Source organism: Alternaria viburni (genome assembly GCF_023758015.1).
Source record: "Alternaria viburni strain BMP 2772 chromosome Unknown scaffold_11, whole genome shotgun sequence".
NCBI classification, from domain to species: domain Eukaryota; kingdom Fungi; phylum Ascomycota; class Dothideomycetes; order Pleosporales; family Pleosporaceae; genus Alternaria; species Alternaria viburni.
In genome coordinates this window covers 486,502-511,106 of record NW_026055780.1, presented here as the reverse complement: position 1 = coordinate 511,106, position 24,605 = coordinate 486,502, and the positions used below count along the sequence as shown (strand labels likewise).

The 24,605-nt window shown below is 52.5% G+C and overlaps 12 protein-coding genes across 12 annotated transcripts; 6 read left to right on the top strand and 6 right to left on the bottom strand.

Annotated features, from left to right (window-relative positions):
• Positions 1-308: 308 nt before the first annotated feature.
• J4E79_005820 (uncharacterized protein) lies at positions 309-1,883 on the bottom strand (the record flags this gene model as incomplete). The annotated part of the gene is made up of 1 exon (XM_049354698.1): positions 309-1,883. One exon carries the CDS (start codon positions 1,881-1,883, stop codon positions 309-311), a length of 1,575 nt encoding a protein of 524 aa, XP_049210821.1.
• Positions 1,884-3,210: 1,327 nt separating this feature from the next.
• On the bottom strand, positions 3,211-3,976 carry J4E79_005819 (uncharacterized protein; the record flags this gene model as incomplete). The annotated part of the gene is made up of 2 exons (XM_049354697.1): positions 3,211-3,626; positions 3,685-3,976. 2 exons carry the CDS (start codon positions 3,974-3,976, stop codon positions 3,211-3,213), a joined length of 708 nt encoding a protein of 235 aa, XP_049210820.1.
• A 2,388-nt stretch (positions 3,977-6,364) lies between these two features.
• J4E79_005818 (uncharacterized protein) lies at positions 6,365-7,099 on the bottom strand (the record flags this gene model as incomplete). Its single annotated transcript, XM_049354696.1, has 1 exon — positions 6,365-7,099. The coding sequence occupies one exon, from the start codon at positions 7,097-7,099 to the stop codon at positions 6,365-6,367; it is 735 nt and encodes a 244-aa protein (XP_049210819.1).
• Positions 7,100-7,716: 617 nt separating this feature from the next.
• On the top strand, positions 7,717-8,451 carry J4E79_005817 (uncharacterized protein; the record flags this gene model as incomplete). Its single annotated transcript, XM_049354695.1, has 1 exon — positions 7,717-8,451. The coding sequence occupies one exon, from the start codon at positions 7,717-7,719 to the stop codon at positions 8,449-8,451; it is 735 nt and encodes a 244-aa protein (XP_049210818.1).
• Positions 8,452-9,375: 924 nt separating this feature from the next.
• J4E79_005816 (uncharacterized protein) lies at positions 9,376-10,263 on the bottom strand (the record flags this gene model as incomplete). The annotated part of the gene is made up of 2 exons (XM_049354694.1): positions 9,376-9,757; positions 9,806-10,263. The coding sequence occupies 2 exons, from the start codon at positions 10,261-10,263 to the stop codon at positions 9,376-9,378; spliced, it is 840 nt and encodes a 279-aa protein (XP_049210817.1).
• A 1,685-nt stretch (positions 10,264-11,948) lies between these two features.
• J4E79_005815 (uncharacterized protein) lies at positions 11,949-13,070 on the top strand (the record flags this gene model as incomplete). Its single annotated transcript, XM_049354693.1, has 3 exons — positions 11,949-11,996; positions 12,046-12,661; positions 12,712-13,070. The coding sequence occupies 3 exons, from the start codon at positions 11,949-11,951 to the stop codon at positions 13,068-13,070; spliced, it is 1,023 nt and encodes a 340-aa protein (XP_049210816.1).
• Positions 13,071-13,295: 225 nt separating this feature from the next.
• On the bottom strand, positions 13,296-15,517 carry J4E79_005814 (uncharacterized protein; the record flags this gene model as incomplete). The annotated part of the gene is made up of 2 exons (XM_049354692.1): positions 13,296-13,895; positions 13,961-15,517. 2 exons carry the CDS (start codon positions 15,515-15,517, stop codon positions 13,296-13,298), a joined length of 2,157 nt encoding a protein of 718 aa, XP_049210815.1.
• An 816-nt stretch (positions 15,518-16,333) lies between these two features.
• On the top strand, positions 16,334-17,827 carry J4E79_005813 (uncharacterized protein; the record flags this gene model as incomplete). Its single annotated transcript, XM_049354691.1, has 1 exon — positions 16,334-17,827. The coding sequence occupies one exon, from the start codon at positions 16,334-16,336 to the stop codon at positions 17,825-17,827; it is 1,494 nt and encodes a 497-aa protein (XP_049210814.1).
• A 191-nt stretch (positions 17,828-18,018) lies between these two features.
• On the top strand, positions 18,019-18,796 carry J4E79_005812 (uncharacterized protein; the record flags this gene model as incomplete). Its single annotated transcript, XM_049354690.1, has 2 exons — positions 18,019-18,445; positions 18,510-18,796. The coding sequence occupies 2 exons, from the start codon at positions 18,019-18,021 to the stop codon at positions 18,794-18,796; spliced, it is 714 nt and encodes a 237-aa protein (XP_049210813.1).
• Positions 18,797-19,105: 309 nt separating this feature from the next.
• J4E79_005811 (uncharacterized protein) lies at positions 19,106-20,480 on the top strand (the record flags this gene model as incomplete). The annotated part of the gene is made up of 2 exons (XM_049354689.1): positions 19,106-19,374; positions 19,427-20,480. 2 exons carry the CDS (start codon positions 19,106-19,108, stop codon positions 20,478-20,480), a joined length of 1,323 nt encoding a protein of 440 aa, XP_049210812.1.
• Positions 20,481-21,074: 594 nt separating this feature from the next.
• On the top strand, positions 21,075-22,868 carry J4E79_005810 (uncharacterized protein; the record flags this gene model as incomplete). Its single annotated transcript, XM_049354688.1, has 1 exon — positions 21,075-22,868. The coding sequence occupies one exon, from the start codon at positions 21,075-21,077 to the stop codon at positions 22,866-22,868; it is 1,794 nt and encodes a 597-aa protein (XP_049210811.1).
• Positions 22,869-23,194: 326 nt separating this feature from the next.
• On the bottom strand, positions 23,195-24,303 carry J4E79_005809 (uncharacterized protein; the record flags this gene model as incomplete). Its single annotated transcript, XM_049354687.1, has 2 exons — positions 23,195-23,376; positions 23,430-24,303. 2 exons carry the CDS (start codon positions 24,301-24,303, stop codon positions 23,195-23,197), a joined length of 1,056 nt encoding a protein of 351 aa, XP_049210810.1.
• Positions 24,304-24,605: the final 302 nt, after the last annotated feature.

The window sequence follows — 24,605 nt, the reverse complement described above, 5'->3', positions numbered from 1 at the left end:
TAGACTTGGTTGCTTTCTTTGGATACTCGTAGATAGATAGGACCCTTTATGAAACAGCGGAAGATCAACTGCAGTATTACTACGTTACAACTATTGTTCTCTACCATCTATCTGAACACTGACTTTGTGTTGGCTCGGTGATTGTTTTGCAAGTCGCTTTGGAAGTAGAATTGTTATGGTAAGGATAATGATCATTTCGTAAGCTAATATGTATAGGCTATAAGGCCGATGTTCCCAAACGCCCTTCGTAGATGCAAGATGCCACGCCCTCAAGAAATCGATCGATCGCCGCAAATGCAACGAATCCACTACCTAGGACTACCCACAGCGCCGTAACTCCTCGGACTCGCATGTCTACTCGTTCCCAAAAGCGCCCTCGCCTCATCCAACGCGCTACCCCTCCCCTTGATAGGAATGCTCTTGCTCGAACTACTCCCAGCCGTACTAGCCGGACTCGTATCCCTCGGAGAATCCATCGGCGTATTCGCACGGCTCACATTCGGCGTAGCAGCTACACTGACAGCAGGAGCCCATCCCCTCATCCACCCGCTCACACGGCGCCAATGCATACTCCTGCGCACCAGCTTACCGTGGTCGTCGACGGTGATGATGACTTCGTCGTCGCGGGGCGTTGGCGATCGGCCTCGTGGTGTGGCGTCGCCGAAATGCCAGAATTGTAGACCCACTGCTGCGTCCATGAGGAGTACGCCTGCTGCGCCGAGGAAGAAGGGTGCGGCGCGTAGGACCCAGTCTTCTCTTACGCTGCCTTGGGGGTCGACCCAGCCGGAGCCTTCGCCTGGCGCGTAGTCGTACCATGCGCAAGGGTTTGTAAGGAGAGAAGTCGAGTAGAAGAGGTTGCCGAAGAAGGCTGCCGCGAAGAGGGTGGGAGACAGGCCGGCTGTCGATTTGCGGACTTGGTTCATGTAGAGTTGGGGGAGGCGCGATCCGAGGTATAGGAACGTGCTCATCCATGAGAAGACTTTGCCAGCGGTTTCCGAGGCACTAGGTGAGCTGGTCGCGGTAGTCGTGTATGCGGAAAGGCTGCGAGCACGGGCGAGGCCTGGCGCAAAAGGACTTATCGGCGTAGCGGTAGTAGGATTGGCGAGTACGGCGATCATGAGAGTGATGTATAGGACGGTCTTGGGCGAGGGCATAGGTGAGCTCGAGGCTGCTATCCGCACCTTGGGGTTGGGTGATGCGCCTGACGGAGATGTACTTTGCCATGATTCTTTGGTAGGCATGGGCGAGCGCGCAAAGTTGGGTATCCTGAAGGTTTCCTTCGCGTTCGAGCGCGGTACGTCTTTGGCCGCGCTATCCTGTCTAACGTTCTTTGTGTCGCTTGAATCTTGCGGTGACTTTGGCGGGCTAGACGCGTTGTTCGTACCGCCTATGCTCATCCCATCCAGAACCTGATGCATGGCAGAGCCTCCGCCACCTGAACCGCTGCCAGCTGAGCTGCTCCATCGGCCCCAGATCGGCCTCAGCGGCCGCCCATGGTGCAACAGCTCGTACCACACCCACTGACCACACAGGCAGCAGTCAACGAAGACGTAGTAGCCTGCGATTATGACTTGCCATGACGCCTGTCCAGTAAACAGGCAGCCCAGCAGGTTCGTCACATCACCCAGGAGCCATTCCGTCAAGAAGAACGCGCTCAGTCCAGATGTTGACTTCAGCTTATGGTTCTTGTATATTTGTGGTAGCTGTGCGAACAGCCATGATATGATGCTGCACGTGCCGAGCAATGTCGAGACGAGCGCGAGGTTCGTAGGTACGCAGGTGTGAAATGCCGCCGAGAGATGATAGAGGAACTCGTTCGCAGGTTCGCAGGTCGGTGGTAACGTGGGTTTGGCTATATGTAGGGGGGATAGGTATGGAGGCATGGTGCCATAGGTCGAATTCGTGGGTTCGATGGGAAGGAACGACGCAGCTTTCTGGACTGTTACTGCCGTAGAAAGTCAACCGGAACTCCAACGCGCGTGTGTTCCGGATGCTTCTTGCTTCTTTCTCACGTCTCGGTAGCGCAGGCTGGGTGGTCAGGCGCTGGTTCGGGCTCTTGGTACAGCCACAGAGGCGTGGATGCAACCTCGTATACGACGCACGCGTAACGTCGGTATCAGAATTGAAGTACAGGCCGAGCGACCGCCCTTCAAGAGATCTGTATAAGTTGTCGCGTGAGAGTCGCTGTTCCAAAGCTCGGCGCTGTGACGTCGTTGAACCGGTCAGTTGCTGATAAGACTCGGCGTGCGGAATGGAGGTTATGACAGCCACGAGAAGCGCGGGATGCAGGCAATGGAAGAGGAAGAGTAGAAGAAAGGACACGAGACGTCAGAGCAGTGTGACAGAAGACATACAGCAGCTCACGGCCGTCAACAGTCATCCACGCCAGCCAACCGCAGGCTCCCAAAAGGAAGCATCTCCACATGCTAGAGGATCCCCCGGCGGGCTCGCATGACCGATGCTAGGCCAAGCGGTATCCGTTGCGGCTAGGCCTGCCATGACGGGAGCAGTGTGACTTGGGCGGGTGGGATGCTATGAGTGATTGATAAGAGTTGCTTATCTCGAGGGCAAGGGCGCGCACGCGCATCATGCTAGCGCACATGTCTCCGAGCTGCTTGCCGCCGTTCGCGGGCCTTGGCGGCGACCATCAGGCTGGCACGTCACGCGGAAGAGACACCGGCTGGATCCCGCAGCACCAATCTGCCATCGCCAGATCTACGCACATCACAGATCGAGCAACTTCAATATGGGGTCGGCCTATAGCGCGCCAGCTGTAGTGACGCTGCATGCCTATCTGCCCCTCCTCTCCGCCATCGGATGGGTCCGTCGCTTCGGCCTCCAAGCCTCAACTAATACACTGCACTAAGATCTGCCTCGAAACGTAACAGAAACCCACCATGAGTGAGGCTGGACTTGAGGCATCGTCGTGTGTCGAGCTTCTGGAACCTGCATATCGAAGACAGCGAACCAGACTGGGTGTGCTACCGAGACCGCAGAGTGATACGAAGTTTAATTATCATTATAGGAAGTAATCAACGTGCACATCACTGAGATGTCCGCATCAAGGTAAGTATCGCGACCTGCGACCCCCAATATCTAAACCACGTCACCGCCATTCTCGACCCTGGCGTACCTTCCCTCCTTCTGCGCCTTCCACCTTGGACTGCGATCCGTCAGCACGACTCAGCATGCGACGGCCGAGTGAACCTACTAGAAGAAGTTCCTGAAAGCCACAATACCCGCTGTCATGGCCGCGTATCCACCTAGCAGTCTCGACCAGTTGCCCTCCTGTCCGACTGTCAACGCAACGAGGTCGTATACCAAGCAGCCGCCGAAGATCCAGTCGCTCATACTAGCCGCCGCAGCGAAACCAACACCGGTAGCCACCTGCACCAGCGAACTGGGCTCTACACCTACAAAGTAGGCTGCAGATGTGTTATGAAGAAGGTCGAGCACACCGATACCCGCGAATGTCTTCGAGACAATGTGGGTGAGGAGGTTGGGTGTTGAGCGTGTGTCGAGCGGCTCAAGCGCCGTCGCAATGTAACCGACTTGTGCCAGCGTGTTGATGATGACGAAGATGTTCGATGTTTCCAGGTTGTTCGAGTTCCAGAAGAACATCCAAGCTGTCACGTACGTCAGTATACATCCTACACCACCACGTGGTACTTCCATGATACGTACTTCCAATGCAAAAGTTGCCCAGACTGTAAACCCAAGCGAACTTGTTCATCATCGCACACTCTTGCGCATTACCATCTTGCTTCCACAGCTTCCACAACCAGACCAGCTGGAAGATTTGCTGTGGGAAGAAGAATGCGCCGATAAAGTATGGGTACGGGCTGAAGGCGGCAAGATTCCGGTTGTGGATATCCATCATGTTGGGCGACGAAAAGATGCCATATTGTTGCAGAGCAAAGTCGTAGATGAAGGATGCCGGCGCAAGGTAGCGCACCGTAGATTGTGTGTTGCCCATACTGGAGGCTGTGATGGAGTTCGAGGTCGTAGTGGGAATGCACGTAGGATCACGTGTACGAATGCGATGCAGCGAGATGGGATTGTAGATGTAGGATGAGATTCAGCAAGAAATCGTGGTATGCCATTGTCTTTGTACGGTCTCGCGTCGCGTCTGTCCTCAATCGAAGACGTCATCCCATAATGCGCGATCTCAGGGTCCAGCTCCCGATGCAGCACGAACATCATCGCCATCATCGTGATGTCGGTACACGGCGGAACGTTTCGCGCCGACTGCACCCGCTTGGACATTTCGTATTGTCTCGGCTTCGGAGTTCCTCTGTCAGAATCTCCGACAATCCTTGTGTTGTAAATACAAAATCTTCATTCTCTTGCTCAGCTAGTGTTTACCCATTCTAATCCATTTCGTTCGCTCAAAAGCCGCAGATAGTTTCCCCTACACGCCTTTTTCCACGGCTTGTTGTGCGTCGCGTACACGCGTTGCAGCTTTGGTGTTTTAACTCTCCAACCACCCTGGAAAAGGTCGTCTAGCAACGGTATCAATTCCTTCGGGCTCCAGAACTTGAGAAGACCATCATGGACAAAGCACAGCTCCTCCAGGCTCGATGGTATGACTTCCTCGACTCGGGGCCAAAGGGAAGCCTCACCGCCTAGTATTACGGCAGGCGGGACGTGAAGGGAGGAGAGAACGGGATATTCCCGAAAATCGCAGTTTCCGTAAACGTCAACGGACCCCGGCAAATGCAGTTGACAAAAGAATCTCAAATGTTCCAAGGTGCTCTTGACACTGTTGAGGGCGGCGCTGAGCGATGCGCAATCCACGGTGAAGAACGCCTGATCGCGAACCCAGTATTCGTAGTCCAATTTCCTCAGAGCTGGTGTGCAAGACAGCAGTTTCGCGAGTGTGTCTGGTTCCACTGAAGACTCGCTGAGTCTCAATGTCGTCAACGTTGAGCAGACAGGTAGAGGTGTTGCTTTCTGGAAACCTGCCTGGGCAATCTCATCCATCAAGCTCATTTCAATCTTCTGGATGTTTGGACACCAAAAGAAAGCCCAATATCCCCTCCAATCCAAATGTTGGTGTAGATACTTGATCCGACTCCAACTATACCACCGATGATCCTCCTTAACATAACCGCTATACCCACGGCCGAGATAAATGTTTCGAAGCTTACGACAACCGAGAGCTTGTGACTCCGCACCACAAGAGCGCAGCTTCCACAAGATTTCAGGGATGTACACTACGTCGCTGCCGATGTGAAACCCCAGATCGAGTGAGACAAGATTGGGACACATCCACACGAGCAGCGCTATGGTAGCATCCAAATCGTACTTCAGGATAGCTTCATACCAAGAACGACCGCTGACTGCAAAAGCATCTCCGCGTCCTTTATGGTGCCACTCCAGCCCTGCATTCCGTACGGCGTCCAGGGCCAGTCGCTCGTTCGCGTTTGTCCAAATCGGGGCAGCTTTCGGTTTCCGCTTCTCCAAAGGCTCCCGTCTGCGTGGATCACGAAACCAGTCGTCCCAACAACCCCCAAGCCCGGTAGTCTGCAGTCTGAGACTAGTGATCGATTGCGCGTAGGCGGGCTTCGCCAGGATTGTTTGCAGGAGTAAGTTGGGCCGGAAAGCTCGGCGTTGCCACGGATGGTAATCATGAATACTCAGCGGGCGAGTTGCATGACCGGCCTGCCATTGCATGCTGATGTTGCTGTATAGATGCGCTATGGTCTTTGCGTGCATGGCTTTGCAGGTACGAGACAGGTTCAACACGTCTTGGCACGGAGGAAGATAGCTGAGTACGATTTCGAGAAGCTCCTGTGGAAGCTCGAACAGCGGAGATGCGCAATTAGGGAACGACATGTTGAGTTGTTGGTAGTGTCGGATAGGTCTGAACCATGACCAGACCGCAGTCTGAGTCAAAGGTGCACTCTGTTGTTTCTGAGACGAAATGGCGGTATGAGGAAGCTGTGCCCCATAAGCTCGGAGTTAAGCATCGAGGTATCCACTTTAACGCCGAGATTCGCGACTTCCAACTTCACAGGTCTTCAATTCTCGCGTCTCTTTCACGACAACATCGCATCAACAGCAGATGCACATGCAACATACAGATCACCAGGGAGGATGGCAGATCACAATCACGTTGTCTATCTCAATAGTTTAGTGCTTCGAATTGCTTATCATCAACTCAGCGATTTTGTCCAGCCTTGCAATCCCACCCAGTATGCTGCAACTCAACCCCAACGCTACCACATACACCAGAACCAATAACGAGGCCTGACGAGCTCCAATGAGTTTTCGAGCGACAGCGGACGCCAATGTGAGAGTATGTAGCTGCTAAAAGGTATGTTAGCATTTTGTACAACATGTGTCTGGGGGTATGTCTACCTCAAACCTGTGTCTGCGCTTGACGTCTCTTTGGGTTTTTCTTAGGTCGGCTCGTCAGGTCTCCACGCCAGAATGCAGGGCGGGCCTTCTTGCTCTCGACCTTCTCAGTTGATGCGACCTCGGACTGCGAAAGAGTACGCTTGTGGCCTCTCGGCTCGTCGTCGGTGGGAGCAGGATCAGCTTCAGGCGTGACGACGGTCTCATCCGATGGCTCGTCAGTGGGGACAGCGATATCAGCTTCAGACGTAACAGTGGTTCCATCCAAGGGCTCGTCGCTGGGGAAAATAGTCTCGGCTGCAGGAGTACCGGGGACTTCATCGCTAGACTCGACCTCGCCCCCAAGACGCTCGACCTGGCACTCAAGACTGAAGGTCTTGTGCTTGAGTTTGGCATTTTCTGCTCTTATAACCTTGTTCTCAGCCTTCTCCTCGACAAGTTCTTCGTAGTAGTCCTCGTAGTACACAGGGGCAGCTTTCGGCTTTTCTTCGATATATTGGACGTTCGTGGCGTCCGAGTCGCCGGAGTCGATCTCTGCGATTTTCTCTTTCGCTTCCTTAAGATCTGCCTCCAACTCTTCGATCCGAAACTTGCGGGACTTGGACTTGTTGTGGTGATGCGCGATTGCCAGATCCTTGTCGGCCATCTTCTGTTTCTGAGCGGCAATTGTTCGATCTTTGGCGGCCATGATCAGTTTCATATCGGCGAGCTGCTGGACGAGATCTGCGACGGAAGACATCTTGATATGGGCTCGTTGCGGGCGGGCGGGTGGCTGCAGGAAAGTTGCTGATGTGCGTTGGGTGGGATACGTAGGCTTTGAAGATGAGGATAGTAGGAAAGAAGTAGATTTGTTTGAAACAAATATGACTTTGAAAAGGCGAGTGCGTAGAATATAGTCAGTGCGTATTTTCGCGACAATTTGCGACGTCACTCAGGTAAACCAAACGGCCTAATCAGCGAATGATACAACGAGGTGGAGAGGAGAGGCCAATCAAACGCTCAAATACACCGACACCTGACCGTACGCTTTGCTGCCTACACCTCCAGGGCTCTATTGGTGCTACCGACACCGAAAAAGGCAGTATCTCTACACGCGCCGCTCGACAAATGATCCATTTCTATTTGCTCAGCATCGATAAGCTCGATTTTGACCGGAGTGAGTCGTCACATATCCAGCAACCGCCGTCCGTGTCTTTCACTGACGTATCCGTAACGGGCTAGATCTGCCGAGGAGCACACAAACTCTACAACTCTGCGCTTCATACTCTGTCACCACTACAGCCATCGCTATCCATCTTCTCACCTAAGGCTACACACTGCTCCACAAGCGCGACACGCCGTCTTCTGCTATCCACGATGTCTTCTACCGAGCCTGACAACACCCATACCGACAGCGGCGACGGTACGGATACCACAGCCCTTCCATCCTTTGATCCGCTCACAGCCGAAGAGATTCTCGATCAGCTCAATGTACAGCTCTCTGCAAAAGAAAAGGACCATCTCGTCTTCGTTGCCGATTCCGCCAAGATCGAACAAGACTACCAAGCTGCGCTCGCGATCAACGCCGAACCCTCCATTCTCCGTCATCATGAGGAACTTAAGCAAGCGCACCAAGGCCTTCACGAGCAATTCCTCAGAGAGTGGATCGAGCTTGTGCAACAAAGTCGCGACATGAACAGAGAGGCGAAAGCTCGTGTAGTGGAGGAGACGGAGGCTTTAAAGAAGGAGTTGATGGCAAGAAAAGAAGCGGCAAAGAAGAGGGAGGAGGAGAGAGCGCGAGTCAAGGAGGAGAAGGCAAGAGTCAAGGAGGAAAGGAAGAAAGCATTTCGCGAGGAGATAGCGATGATTGAGGCGCAGACAGCGAGATCTTTGGAGGTGATAAAAGAGACGAAGAAGCTACACGCAGTACTCAGAAGGAGGATTGCTGTCGAGAGGGTTGAGGTGGAGGCCCAGAAGATCGAGCGCGAGGTTCTAAAAGCTAGGAAAGCTAAGCTCGAGGCGGAAGTTGCGGAGATCAAGGCGGAAACTAGGATGTACAAGAACGAGCTCTTGGAGATTTCCTTGTACAGGTGGATTGAAGACCTTGACTAGGTGTATTGCTTGCCTGAACGTTGCCTAGTAGGGAAAGAGTTGGCGATAAACGTTTCTTCACAAGTTACCGTAGCCATACGTATAGAATGAACTGATAATCGAAATGATCATTCAATGAAATTGCAGGAGAATTGCTAACGTCGCCGAACTTAACCAACATAGGAAATGCATCTGAGTGAGATAAGTCAGTATCAGCCTAGCTATAGGGCAACTATCGGCCAATCCTTGTCCAGTGTGTTGTGATGTCTGTGTCCAGTGCTCTGGTGAAGTAGAGTGAGACGTTGAGACTTACCAGGTGCGAAAGCTGAATAATCTTGATCAACGGATTGAGGTGCAAGCAGCGATTATCTTAGCCCATCCGCACCAGGGATGGCTAGAACTTGTGTCGCATACATACAATCGAATATTGACAACTGGACTATCTCTGAGATCGTGTATACTTCTACCTCAATGTCGCTTTTACAGAATGCTCCTCGAGCTGTAGCCACTCCTAGTGTCCATCCTGACAGCTGACGTCCACGGGTAGCTGGAACGCATACTATGCTATTTGAGACACCTACACTACAGTTCATCCTATATAGTCCACAGAGGTTGATCAATAGTCATCCTCGTTCCTGACGACATCTCTTTGGAGCGGCGACAAAAGCAGAAGGATGGTAGTGTTTGAGGTAAACATTGTCCAAATTGCCCAATGCATAGCTGGCTGACAACCTACCTATGAGATACATAGGCGCGCCACTAACGATACTGCGGCCCGGAGGTCTCCTGTAGCATGACAGGCCTACTTGAGAGTTCACGAATATAGCAGCGTTGATCCAAAGTAGGAGGGAAATGGACAGCGTTGAGAAGTGTATGTTTTCATTCGTGCTCTATCAAATTCATGGGTGGCTTCCATCTCACTCCTGACATCCTCGCAGCGCTCCTCTAATACTGCAGAGCAACGCGAGTACTCGTACCACCACCACCACCACCACCATCAGAGTCTCCTGAATCACCCTTCTTGTCATCGTCGTTCTTCTTGCACCGGAAGGCCCGCCGCCTCTTTGGTTTGGGCTTCGCGGGCTTGGAAGGATCAACCCTCGCGATATGTCCTGTGCGGACGATGTTGTCGTATACCTCCTCATCTTCGCGATGTGCTCTCAGACAGCTGGCTCGCTTGCATTCTCCAGTCTCGTAGTCCTTGCATTTGGCCCTTTTGCAAAGGCGCTTGAATGTGGCACAGTTATTGCAAGGTTCTCCGGAGTCGCATCGGAGCTTGAGTGAATAGCAGTGTATGCACACGATGACGCGCGTGGTATCTTCGGAGCTGTAGATCAATTAGCGAAATGGCTGTGGTATCGTGGCGACTACTTACTTGGCTTCATCGAAGGTCCGCTTGGTACCGTGGGTAGAGCCGGCGACGTTGTCTTCTGAGAGAGCGTGGGTGGTGTGGTCCAAGTAGTTTGCCGAAGACGAGGCGTTCAGACTTTCCGAATGGGAGGCCGAGAATGCCTTGTACATTCCTGGGTGATGGATTGGGGCGTCGGGTAGGTCAGACTTGAGCGCCTTGTCGTCAGTATGGACTGCTGTCATGTCGCCATCGCTGCTTCCACCGTCTTTGTCTTCACCATCTCCCTCTCGGAATTTGCACTTGAGGACCAAGAGCTCGTTGTCGCCTTCAAGGACCTTCCGCTTGCGGTCCGATTCCCTCAGATGCTTCCTGAGGTTGATGACTTCTTGAAAGGTCGCACTGTGGGCCTCTTTCTCTCGGTTCAAGGCCTTGATGGTTTCCCGCAGCTCATCCACGAGCGCCTGAATGCGTGGTGGGTCCATGACCAGGTCGGAAAGGTAGGCAATAGGAGAGGATGGTGAGAGTCTGAGAATTTGGGGTTGAGCGGGTTTCGTCGTTGTGTGCGCTGGGTGTTTGCAGTGACGTAGGTCTAACCTAATTGGGAGCTGATACTCCTCTCCCCTTCACTACTCACACGCGGTTCCTGAGTTTTCTAGGCTCCAGCGCGCGGACTACCAAAATCACGTGAGCAATTGTTAGCGTGTCGCTAGGAGTATATCATCTCGCTCTCCCCTGCCCTTCTTGCTCTCTTTTTCTTCTTCAGGAGAAACAGTCTCCGGCCCAGTTCGCACTGCAGAAACGGCGGATTTCGACAAGATTTACTCGACAAGTACCCCGACCAACTCAAGCGCATTCGAGCACTGCCAGAGCACCTGGTGCGCCTCGTCGCTACTTGTATGGATCCGCGCACAGTACGAGAACGACGAGCTGGTCATGATCGCGACCGTCCGGCGCAGTAGTCCGCTCCTCTCGTTGCTCAGAGCTACGTCATTTTGATGACATGCTCGATCCTGGACGAAATACTTACCAAGCATTCAGCAAATCCGGCGTTCTGGTAAAAATTAACGTTGGAGATGTTGGGTGTTTGGGTTGACATCTCTAGTAGATGACGTGAGCGTTCGGACCATCGTGGACTGCTTACCATTTTTTATCACCCTCTTACCAATGAGACAAGATATTGAATGGAAGATAGGAAGCGAGGAACTGGCAATCCCGGGTTCACTTACGGCCCACCTTTCCTTTTCATTGATATCCGCGCTTTATGCGCGGAATTGAGGAAGAGATACAACATGTTCGTACTTGAGGGACCATTGGAAAGAAGGGAAGTGAGCTCATAGCTCGTTGTAAGCTGATGACAATGTTCATTGACTGCAGAAGACGAGAAAGTAGACCCAAGAAAGGTAGATACTCTCGCAAGACTTTGATGAACTCACATACTTTTCACTGAGCAAATGGAAACCGTATCCTGCTGCGCACTCATCATCGTGCCTTTTGATATGTTCGTGTTTCCATTGAGGCTTTCTTCATACACGTCAAGTTGAGCTGTTGTGCTCCCTCCGTAACCTCGGACATGCCTGTAGTCATATGGATATTTTGCTTAGAACTACGCAAACGAGGATCGCTTCCGTCGCCTTGCCGATATCGTAATGAGAGCCACGTTTCAAATGTCTCCATCCGATCACACAACTAAGACTCCCTGACATAGTGGTCAAACGATGTCTAAACTGATGATGACGGGTCCAAAGTGGCGGTGCGACCAGCGACAGGGCGATCATCTCAGGCTCACCAGCTGAGTGGAGAGCAGTGAGGTTCGAGCATGAATAAGACATGCTGAGACGTGTTGAGCTCGAAGTTGTCGAGACGGCTGTATGATAGGCGGAGATAGATATCACGATGCAAGCGTGGTGTTGAGGTTCCGGCCAAGCGACCCCACCATTAGCCTTATCGCGCTCGTGTACACCTTCTGTGTTCGGCAACAACCCCGCCTATAACATCTAGCTGTCCCATCTGGGCATCATGGCTGAACTACGTCGGAGATGGCCGCTGACGCGCAAATCGCCTGATATCCAAGTCTCTCTTTCCATCGCGCGAGTGTCTCCTTATAGCAGCTGTTCTCCTGCACCCCCTTCCAAGCTCGGACCGAAACGACGCGACAAGGAGTGACGACATGGCGAACATCACATCAGCCGTCTCGCAGGACGACCTGGAGATTCCGGTACTTTATTTGCGTTCATGCTTTCCGACCAGCACCTAATCATGCTCAGCTCATCGACTTCTCCGTATTCCTCTCAGGCGACGCCGACGCGAAGAAGCAAACCGCCGACGCCGTTCTCAAAGGCTTCCAAAACGCGGGCTTCATCTACCTCAAGAACCACGGCATATCCCCCTCAACCGTATCGACCGTATTCTCGCACTCCGCCAAGTTCTTCGCGCGGCCAAAAGAGCAAAAAGACAAGTTGGCATGGTACTCGGCTGCCGCCAACCGCGGCTATGTCACACAAGGGCGAGAGAAGCTGGTAGTACTGGAAGAGACAGGCACAGAAGCGGAGATGCGCGCGTTGGTGCCAGATCTCAAGGAGAGCATGGAGATTGGACGCGACGACCAGCCTGAGATGCCGAACATGTGGCCTAGTGGGGACGACGAGGCGACGCAGTTCAAGGAGCAGATGATGGGCTTCTTCGAGACGTGCAAGGACCTGCACATGCAGGTCATGCGCGCTATTGCGCTGGGCATGGGTATTGATGAGAAGTGGTTCGATGGCTTCACGGATGCGGGCGATAACACGTTGAGGTTGCTGCACTACCCGGGTGTGTCGAAGAGCATCTTCAAGAGGAACGATGGACAGGAGCAGGTGCGCGCTGGAGAGCACAGCGACTACGGTATGGTGGTCTTCACAACTTGCCGCTAGGATTGACTGACACGACGACAGGCTCTATAACCCTCCTCTTCCAAGACGCCCGCGGCGGTCTTCAGGTCCGCTCCCCTAAGGGCACTTTCGTCAACGCCACGCCTATCGCAGACACCATTGTCGTCAACGCCGGCGATTTGTTAGCACGCTGGTCGAACGACACCATCAAGTCAACAAAGCACCGCGTCATGGAACCACCGCCAAAGCCGGAGGACGCCGACAAGGACGAATACCCGCCACGATACTCGATAGCCTACTTCTGCAACCCGAACTACGACCGCAAGATCGAGGCTATACCAGGCACATACGAGAAGGGCAGGAACTACAAGGATGTTATGAGTGGGGATTATATCATTGGGCGGTTAACAGCGACGTATTGAGGGACGAAGCAATGTCATCAATCTGGTATGTTCTGGGATGTCTGCTTAAAGACCCCCGTGTTCCGGCAGCTTCCTACATGCATTCAAGAGAACGTGCTCCGATTACATTAAATGAATTGTCTGGATTTGAGCGTTCGAAGCTCATCAAACCTGCCGTATCCAAGTTCCATTACGTGGTATACATTGTCGGCACTTATTATATCGCGTCGACTGCATTACGCCCTCCTATGATCTACCCAGCATAACGCCAGTCTGAAGCATCCCACTATCAACACCACCTTCTATCACGTCCAGTGGCGCAACAAGCGCCATCTGACTCCAACTAAACAGCGTGTTCCGTCCCCCAAACACGAACACCTCGAACCGGCCCGCGAATGTACCATTAACCCAGACGCGACTACCGCTCAACACATCGGTCTCAATGCGCAAGTTCGCTGGCAGCGAGATCGGCACAGGTTCATGTGACGATGTCGTCTGGTTGGTCCATATACGACCCGGATGTCCAGGGTCGTGGCCATCGACCGGAGATACGGAACGTAGAGGATACTCGAAGCCATCGGATGTGGTGAACATGAGTGTTGTAATGCTACCGCTGGAGTTGTTTGGAAGAGTAGCGATAGAGAGCGAGGTATCAGGGCCGGTCAAGGTGAAGAATGAGGATACGTTTAGGGTCAGGGTGTACGGTGGTCCGTATGAGCCCATACCCAGCGACGCGTTGCTGTTACTAGAAGAGTTCCGTGTCCATGATACTAGCGCTGAGATTTGTATATCTATGTTCGTGCTCGTGAAACGGCGATCTAGGTTCTGTCCGGGTGCTTTAGTTGCCTAGAACGACCTCTTGTTAGCCAACGCGTCAAGATGCATGAACTACTTGCTTCGCTTGAACATACCAAAAGCGCAATGCTATCCGCCAACTCATTCGGGTCGACCTTCGCACCTCGTGCACCCGCCCACGCACGCGCCGCCACAACGGGTATACCTTCTCGCATCGCATAGTAGGCTTCCAGTTGCGTAGTCGCATCCGGACCATTATCGTTCCAAGCTGCAAGAATAGCGCCTTTGTTACCGCTAGCACTGGGCTCTAACTGCTCTGTGGTATTGACCGGATTGTAGAGAGACGGTTCCCACTGCCATCCTGGTACGTTGGCGAAGTTCATCGTGCGCGTATTGTTGTAGAACTGAGGGTATGGTGCCGGAAGGATGGGCATATGATCGTTCTTGAGACTCATGTATGCCCACCAATCCTCAGAGTTGATCATATCGTACCCATCGTTCTGGAGTTCAAGAGGGTCAGATTGACCGTATTGCCAGTGCTGTACTATGATGTCTTTCGAGATGGTGAGGTTCTCGGATGGCTCGTAAGTGCCCCAGATACGTACGCGCTTCCCAGAAGTACTGTTAATGAAGTCGGCCATCTCGTTTACGAAGTTGATGTAGTCGTCTGCTAGCTCGGAGTCGTACTCATCAGCGCCGATATGTACCTCCTTCGTTTGAAACCATGGAAGAAACTCGGACCAGATGGCTTTGACTGTCGGGATTGCGTCCGGATGGCTCAGGTTGAGCAGGTCCTTCTTTGCCAGCGCTAATTCAGGCTTCCATTTCGTAATCGCTAGAGCATGGCCCGGGGCTTCGATCTCGGGAATGACGGTGACACCACGTTGTGCGCAATGATGTTGGAAGTCCTCGAAATCGGCGCGTGAAAGTGTCTCGTTTGGGCGCTGGATGATAGCCTGCAGTTCTACATCTTCTTCCGGGTATAGCGAAAAGTGCGAGAATACGTCTTGCCACGTCTCATTGCGACCACGGTTCAAGGGATAATTGTCGCTAGAGTGATAGTGGAACTCTGACATTTTGAAGAAAGAGGCGTATGTGCAGAGCTCTTTCAGGAAGTTCTTATCGTACCACTTACGACCCGCGTCGAGCATGAACCCTCGTGTGCTGTATGCAGGCGCGTCAACTGTCCGACCCGTCGTGAGAGAGCCGTTGTCGATCAAGAACTTCTGCAGTAGGGTGCGCGTTCCCCAGAACATGCCTCTCGCACCTGCTCCGCCTATGTACACCGTGCCATTGGTGACCTCAAGCTCGTATCCTTCTTCTGTAGGCTGACCATTCTCGTATATCAACGAGAGATTGCTGTCTCGAATCGGGCCGATATGAATACCAGTGAGTGGGAAGTCGTCTACTTGCTCCAGAGTCCAAGAACCACCAAATAGTGATGAGATGTCGGTGCGGAATGTTTCAGCAAACTCATGGGCAGTTGGCGGTATGAGCGTTAGACCTTCGGAGTCTCTCTTTGTGGCGAAACTTCTGTCGATATATATCTTTCTTGCATCTGTGCCAATAGAGAAGCCGAGGTCATCGCTGTTGCTGTAGCGTGGTGAGACAGGCGGAAGAGGCTGCAGCGCTGTAACGAGGCCGATCAACTGCGACAACACCAAAATCAACATTGTCAGTATGAGACGATACAAGTGATCGCGCACTCAGTTCGCTGTCGTGAACATATCACAGCATGAAGATACCATGTCTTGGCTGTTTGTTACTCGCCCCGCTTCTGCAAGGCCGATGTAACCTCCGCAGGGAGCACAAATGGCGGCAAATGATAAGAAGTGAAAGCCGAAAAGAGGAGTCATCTTGGCTATCAAGCGGAACGGCGGTGATGAATACGAAGGGACGCGTTGTCGCAAGATATGACTTGCTGTTAGCTCTAAGGACGTATGCGATAAGTTCGCCTGGGAACGGTCTAAACCATTTCAGGAAGAATGTGTCGAATGTGTCCCCAGTCCATGGAACCGCGACAGTGCATACAGCGATGACAACCGTACCGCAGAGAGGGTCTCCACAGTATCAGTTCTACGCCCGTTCGTTTGCCCCCTTACGTAGGACACTTCTCGCCTTTCTTTTCCAAAAATATCATGAGGTCATAGACCGGCCGTATGTCAAGGCTCTCTAGGTGATACCGTGAGCTCATCAGATCGTGATAGCAAGCAACGCTTGAGTATAGCTGGCGGAATTGCGATGCGTATATAATGCAGACGATATCGGAGTAGTGACAAGACGAGAGCGACAGAAGTGATGTGATCAGGATGGAAGGTGTTCAGGGAGCGCTAGCCAGATGAGTGAAGCTTAGCGCATCGGAGAAAATCTGCGTCTGTACCGACTTCGACCGGCAGTCGCGCATCCCCAACCACACATCGAAAGTTCACATCATGTATCAATAGCATTGGCATTTCCAGGCGTTCTCATTTCTTTTTTCTCCCGCAAAGATGGATCGCCATCAGCGCGTCGTTGCGCAAGTCGCATCCAAAGTCAAAGACTACTTTACGCGCAAAGAACCCTTCCGGATATCTCACGGCTCGACAAACAGCACGCGTCCGAATCTTAAGAAGCATGTCGTAGACATCAGCGCTCTTCGGAATGTCATACGCGTTGATAAGGAAAGCAGGACAGCTCTTGTCGAGCCAAACGTACCTATGGACCGGCTTGTAGAAGCTACGCTACCGCATGGTCTTGTGCCACCCGTCGTGATGGAATTTCCTGGTATCACCGTTGGTGGCGGGTATGCGGGAACAGCTGGCGAGAGTAGTAGCTTTAAGTTTGGGTTCTTCGATCGCACCATCAATGAGGTGGAGATGGTTATGGCCGACGGTGAGGTCATGAAAGCAAGCGAGAAGAAGAATGAGGACCTATTCCGAGGGGCTGCTGGCGCTGTCGGCACCTTGGGGGTGACTACGCTTGTCGATTTGAGGCTCATCGAGGCCAAGAAATATGTCAAGACAACATACTATCCCACACGTAGCGTTGCTCAAGCCGTCAAGGAAGTCGAAGACCATACACGTGGTGAGAAAGGTGAGAGAAACGACTATGTTGATGGCGTCTTGTTCAGCAAGGAGCACGGTGCGATTGTCACAGGCGAAATGACAAATGATCTGCCACCCAACACCAAGCCGCAGACTTTCAGTAACCCGTGGGACCCGTGGTTCTATCTGCATGTTGAAGCCGCTACACGAAATTCTACCAAGCCAGTGGTGGAGTACATCCCCTTAGCTGAGTACATGTTCCGCTACGACCGCGGTGGCTTTTGGGTCGGTCGGTCCGCTTTCAGCTACATGCGCTTTCCCTTCAACAAGTACACTCGCTGGTTCCTGGACGACTTTCTCCACACGCGCATGCTTTATAGAGCTCTTCATGCGTCCGGGATTGCGACACGCTACATCGTCCAAGACATGGCTTTACCCTACCCTAACGCCGAAAAGTTCATCGACTACACCGACAAGGAATTCGGAATCTGGCCTCTTTGGCTCTGCCCGTTGAAGCAAAGCCCCCAACCGACTATGCACCCTCACACCAAAGGCGCCCTGAAGTCAGACCAAATGCTCAATATTGGTCTTTGGGGGTTTGGTCCTAAAGACCCTGTCACCTACTTGCAGAAGAACCGCGCGCTCGAGAAGACACTCGGAGAGATGGGCGGTATGAAGTGGCTGTATGCGCAGACCTACTACAGCAAAGATGACTTTTGGGCGCAGTTTGATCACAAATGGCACCAAGGGTTGAGGAAGAAGTACAACGCGGAGATGCTGCCTGAGGTGTATGACAAGGTGCACGTGGATATTGAGAAGTACACAAGTATGGCAAACAAGGATATGGGGTTGAAGCTGAGAGGTATCTGGCCATTAGGTGGATTTTGGGGCATCTGGAAGGCCATTCAAAGCAAAGACTATATGATCGCGCGTAACTCAACGTGGAGGTCGAGAAGCTGAAGAGAATCTCTTCTGAAAGCAACAAAGTCATGTTGAATTTGCGTTAGTCAAAAGACCCTGTCGAGACGAATTGTGCGACCTGGAAGAGTCTCCAGTGCAAAGCTTGCTGCCTGCCTAAAACTTGCTCACCCCAACCTCCTCACATCCACAACACCACAATACCACACCACCTGCACTCGTCTCAATCCAGCATGAACGGCCCTTTTATCGCTCCCTCGCTCGTGTTTACCGACATGTTCCGCATGGCGGTCGTCCACTTGATATTCAACATCCCACTGAACGTGTTGGACGAGACTGCTGAAGTCGTCATGCGCGAGGTGACCGCCAATATTGACGCGGACCCACAAAAGTTAAAGTACACGATCGACATCATCTACGCGAGTGCCATGGAAGACAGGAACTGGGTATTTGTTGCAGTCAAGCTCCTCAATTATCTCTGCCTTCTCATCCCAGCAACACTGGCCGACCCAAACGTACTCCCCGATGGCAACAACAAGCTACGCTCCGGCGCGCGCCTCGTCCAACACTACATCTACAACCGCTCGCTGGCCGACTTTCAAGCCGACATGCAGAAAGCCGCATGGTGCCAACCGCGCATGTGGCTCCTCGCCGAACTAGGTAAGTCTTGCTCCTACGAAGTGGATGTAAGACATATAGTGACTTCGTACCTCTACCTCTGTAGCTGACGCAACATCATCACCTCTGCTCATGTCGCTCAAGACAAATGTTTGGATCTTGGATATGATGGTAAGTGCACAGCATCTGTTCAGCAACCATAACATCGACTTGTTTGCCGAGTACGTGGAATTCGTTGCGCGTGGTCTGGATGAGAATCCGATTACTGAAGCGGAGCTCACGAGGGTTTTGGAGAAAGTACGCGAGCGCACAGTGAACGCGGACGAGGATCTAATGTCCAAGATCAAGGTCGCAGGACTAATTGCCCTGAGGAAGAACGCCTGGGTTTTGTGAAAGCAAGGATCTGACATGACGCAAAGCGTGGAAGACTTGACTATCGTACACGGTTGGCGGAAAGGGACAGTGTCTTGTATCATAAGAACATCGGATAGTTTGATGCTGCAATTCCGCTCATCAGCCAATACACTACTATCATGTGTCATTCTTGTAGCCGCATCTTCGCCGCCAATGTGCCTGACCCTGCGCCCAACGCCAAGCCTTCAGTGTTTGCTCCTGCCCATTGTGCCATGTCCCACCACCTCGACGCGAAGGGTTGTCTCTCGCATAACACCGATCTCGCGCACATTCACACACATCAACAAGATGGCTGCAGCTCCAGTGGTACTTGCCGACGTATCTGTACAGCTTCCCACAGACGTATACCAAGAGCAATTCGACTTCACTGAGCTCATCCGCGATGTCGTTGACTCTGTCGATAGTCAGACCCCAGACAGCACGGTACAAGCCCAGGTCGAGTTGCTTCTCGCACTTGTCGGTAGAGATCTGCTGAAACTTCACGCGCTCGTCAATGTCGTCAACGCTAAGATTGTGAGTCAATCGAGCTGGGCCACAGTAGGCGTAAAGCTCTACAGGTAAGGTATCACCCATGATGTAGGAACTTCGCGGCTAATCAGGTGGCACTAGGACTCTGTTCGCCACAATCGATCCGGATCTGGAGCTCGAAGTCGTCAACGGCAAAAGTATCGTGGGTGCCGACATCGCGGGCAAGTACATCCTCGAGGCTGCCGGGGAGTTCATCGCTCGGCCGATCTGGGAACCCGGATCCGTCAACGTACTATATTTCTCGCTCAGCCTCCTCAGAGCCTTTTCTGTCGGACAACGCGGATCGGCAATAGCGGTGAACGTGGGTTGCGGCCTGTTGGAGAAGATGGCCACCTCTCTCTACCTGCCCTTCCACAACAATTACGACACGTTCTTTCCGTTCGCGTACAAAGCTATTCCACTGCTCGACACCGCCGATGAGAACATGAAGTCTAGCCGTGTTACCGATATTCTGATGGCTTTGAAGAAGGAAAACTATGAGAGGACGGATCAAGAGAAGGCCCTGATCAAGCACATGTGCGACATACTCGGCAGGTCTGACCTGTATCAGCAACACACAGAGTCAAAGTTTGTCTGGGAAGGGGAAGATACCGACTCTGATGCGGCCGAGGACACAGTCCCTGCCAAGGTCGAGTATGTATACGGCAGGGGTCGATTCAGCGTCATTCCGCCTGAGGGACTTGACCAGGCAGTTGAAACTAGCTCGAAGCTATTTACCACAACACAGGATTGGGAATTGCCAGCTATCGAACGGCTGCTCAAGAGCATCTCCGAAGCCATGAAGATTGGCGCACCAACCTGGGTACAGACCATTACGCTCGACATGATAGAGATCATGGTGCAGTCGGACTATCTCTTCTTGCACAAGAACATGCAGATACTGGTCGGCTTCATCTTTCCTGTTGCACCGGCGCTTGACGCTATGGCTGACAATCATCATTGTGAGCGATTGACGACACTCTTCGATGCGCTCAGCACCCACAACGGTGTACAGACCGTCCAGGATCATGATACCATCAAAGACACCCGCCGAAAGTTGGGTAGAGGCGTGCACAGTGCAGCAACACAGCCCTTGGGCGATCTGCTCGAAGAAGATGACCTCTTAGGTGCTATCTCCAAGCTCGAGATCGACTGAATTCTTCGTACGAAAACGTGGTTTCGGATTATCTTGGCCAGTCTGTTCGACATATAAAGGGTCGGCAAGAAAGAGGTGACAGGCGTGGGTGTAGTCGGGTCAAAGGCGCATGCTGTTCTTCGTTGACGAGGAGGTTGGGTCTGGCGGGGACTTAAGGGGATCGGCAAACCTCTAGCGGATTACGTCAGATGGTCAATGCATGTCGCGCACCTTACGCGTGCTCACAATCCCATCGCGCACTGCCAGCTCCAACATCGTGATCTTTAAGCGGTCTGGACTGCACCTCATCGCACCTGCATGCACACTTCACTCATGACGACATGCGTACCCACTGATTGAGCTTACTAGTGGACGAATTGAGCGGATGAGTACGGATCCTCTGCCGAAACGAGCCGCCACGCTATGACGATGATCATCCACCCTGCTGCAATTTCGATAAACATCTTTTGACAACCCATTTCTCCGGGGAACCGTATCAGTACCACCTGCGCATACCATACTGTCCATCATCCGTATCGACTGAGCCTCATCCTCCGTCTTGAGGTCAGCGACATCCCCTAATCACCTGCGCAACTAGCTGCAGCTGTCTCCATTATGACGGAACAAGAAACCAAGAAAGGCGGCTTACGCGCCATTTTTGGCATGCGATCAGGGAAACAACCAAAAGAGCCGGCTACGCGGAAGAAACTTTCCAAGAAGGGATCACGAAGCGATATGCTCGGAAAGCTTGACTCAACCACCAACGTAGCGAACCCCAACCGCCAAGACTCTGGCAGCTTCACGAACGAGAGAACCGATCTTTCAGACAACAGTTTTGGCTTACCTACCAATGAAGACATCACTGGCCTTGCACCGCATGCGTTGCGTGATCATCCATATGCTGCTGTTAATGCTCTCATGGACACCAGCAACGCCTACCTACAACCTGGGCAACAAGCAGCCGATTACCGCCGCAACTCAGAAGGACAACCACAATATGCCGCACCTTTATATCAATTACACAGCTCGAGATCTGCATCAATACCACAGTCGGGCAATGAGCAGACTCTACCATACGCGCCATCGAGATCGCAGCCTTCAAAGCTGACCAAGTCTCATCGCGCGCCTTCAAAGCATGTCAAGGCCGATGACATTCTTGACAAAGATACCGGAGAAAGAAAGGATCTGACAGACATGATGCATGCTTTCACGTACATTGATGGTGTCGATACGATTGAGGAAGAACGAGATGATGTATCTTTACTCTATGATCCTACGAAGCCCGACGGAACAGCATTACTCGGCAGCGCATCGCCTGAAGTATGGCTTCATGTTGCGGACTCCCTATCACCACTCGAAGTTGCCAACCTATCCTCTACATGCCGCACCATGTACGCTCGACTAGGTAGACACCCCTACAAATTGCTCCTGGATCCGCTCCATCGGCCGCAACGGCTCGACTTTCTACTTTCCATGGACCACAAGATGCCACGCCATCTTTTCTGTTTCCCATGCGCACAGTGGCATTTGCGCATTCAGCCTGGTATGGAGACAATGAAGCCTCCCAATGTTCTCAATCCACTCTTTGAGTGCCCCAATCGAACCAACGTTCATATTCCTCCACCAAGGCTCCGCATTAGCGAAGGTCGCACATTACCATTCGCATTCGCTCAATTAGCCCGACGTCATTGGGCCTACGGTGCAGATTACGGTATTCCTCACCAGTCGCTAGGCCGCCGTTGGAAAGACACCTATTCGACCTGGAGGCATGATTCTACCTATCACATTACCGATAAAGGTCACCTATTGATGCGCATCCGATCACAACAGTACGTGGAAGGGGGTATGACAGATGCAGCAAAGCGTATGCTTTTGTTCAGCCGTGGAGACTTCACCCCCTACTTCAGCGTTTGCGCACATTGGAAGCACGGGCTGTTAACATCGATACCTAAATGCGCATTGTCGCATATTCCTCATGTTCACGAATCCGAAACGACAGCCCTCGACAAGTTCCGCGAACGTAGCATAGGGAAAAAGGCTGTTGGCATGGTCAACCTCTGTTCCATATGCCGACCAATGCGCCGCTGTCCCAGATGCCCGACTGAATACCTATTCGAACTCAAACTCGTTGAAGACAAGAGCGTGCGAGGCAACGGCCCTGAGCGCTTCAAGCAGGCTCTCATCGTAACGCGATGGAGTGATCTAGGCCCTGCGCGCAGCCCTGAGGACCCTGAATGGAGTGCTATCACTGGTGATAACCAGGACTACGACAGTTTCAGGGAGATCGGACGAAGAGCTGTTAGTGGTGTTTTTGAGAGTGCGTTCACGGACACGATACCCGGGCAGCGGATTATGAGTATGAATCCTATGGACGTGAAGGCGAACGAAGAGAGCGGAGACTGGTATTAGTCTACATTCATGTAATGATTAATGTTCGCGATAGCATGGGACGACCCGTATAGCGACTTAGCGATCTCAGGATAGTGCATTCGTCATAACCGCGCTCTCCTACAACCCTAATCTTTTACAAGGGTATCACATTGCGCCTCCAATACACCCTATAATATATCCCCTACTCCACGACAAGCCCTCAACTCCTCTTCATGCATCGCTCCCACGCTGATACACGCTAAACTCCGCGCTTTGAGTAGCCTCAACGCCACACCCCGCACATGCGAAACACCACCCCAATGCGTGCGCTCAACTACTACATTCCAAAAATCTTCGCCAAGCATTTACGGCGCCCGTACCACCTTCCTCCCCGTAACCTCATAACGCTGCAACTCCTGGAGAATCTTCGGAGAGTCGGCAAAGTCGTAAACTTCGACCTTCGGTGTGATCTTGCCCTGCAAAGCCATCTGCAACAGCTCATCCATCTGCTTGGCGCTACCGGTTGAGGATCCTCTGATGACAAGCCCTGGTTTTGTTAGCACTAGTCCTGTTCCAATCGATTTAGGTGCAGGAGCGTACCTCTGTTAGCGATATGAATAGGGCTCATAGGAAACATGAACGTATCCGGTGGAAGTCCTACGCAAACAAACACGCCACTATTCCTCGCCAAAGCAGGAGCTTGAAGATACGCTCTTTCGCTGCCAGCAACACAGATAACACCATGCGCGCCTTCTCCGTCCGTAAGATCTCGCACGGCTTGCAACACATCCTGCTTGGCGTAGTCCACGAAAGCCACGGCGCCCATCTCCTTCGTCAGCTTCTCTTTCTCGGCACCACTGTCAATCGCAATGACTTTGTATCCCTTGATAGTAGCAATCTGCACACCGATATGTCCAAGACCTCCTCCAGCACCAATTATAGCGACGAAGTCACCGGGGTTGACCTCAGGCATGAGTTTTGACACAGCGCCTGCGAGACTGAGACCTGCGCAGAGGAGTGGCGCTGCGATTTCGCTCTTGACTCCTTCCGGGATCATAGTAACGAATTCGGCATCTGCGACTACGTACTGCTGTAGCGTACCCCATACGCTTCTTCCAGTATTCTTCTGCTTGGCGCAATGGTTCTCTTTGCCTTGTTTGCAGCTACTGCATTCTTTACACGCGTTCCACAGCCACTTTATTCCTACTCTCTTCCCCAGCAAGTCTCCTGACACTCCCTGACCCAGCGATACGACAGTGCCAACGCCCTCATGCCCGGGCACTTCAGTGTACTTCCCAGGCGAAACGAGGTTGTGGCAGTCGCTGTGGCATATGCCGCTGTATTCGAGCTTTACGAGGAGTTCGCCGGCCGAAGGGGATTGGACTTGTACATCGTTGCGGATTTGAAGGACGCAATCCGGACCGGGGTCTTGGATCCAGCCTGCGGTTTGTGTTTTGGGGATTGACTCGGTCATTTCGTCGCGTTCAGGGGGAGGTGGGGTTTTTGGTGGGGTGCTGTGCCGGGGATCAGCGCTGTTATTGCGTGGCAAGGAGGCGGCTGTACAACTAGCACCAGGACGACGAGGGGAGGGTTCAAAATTCAAGCAGCTCAATGCGCACACAACAAGAAGACAGAATTGAAAACGAAAGAAATGCCGATAAGCAATGGGCCGACGGCAATGGTATCAGAAGTGGTGACGGTACCCCGCGGCAGCCCCACCATCGGCCTTCTCCGACACTGCCAATCGGAGCGCGTCGACCTCCGCATTTTGGACGC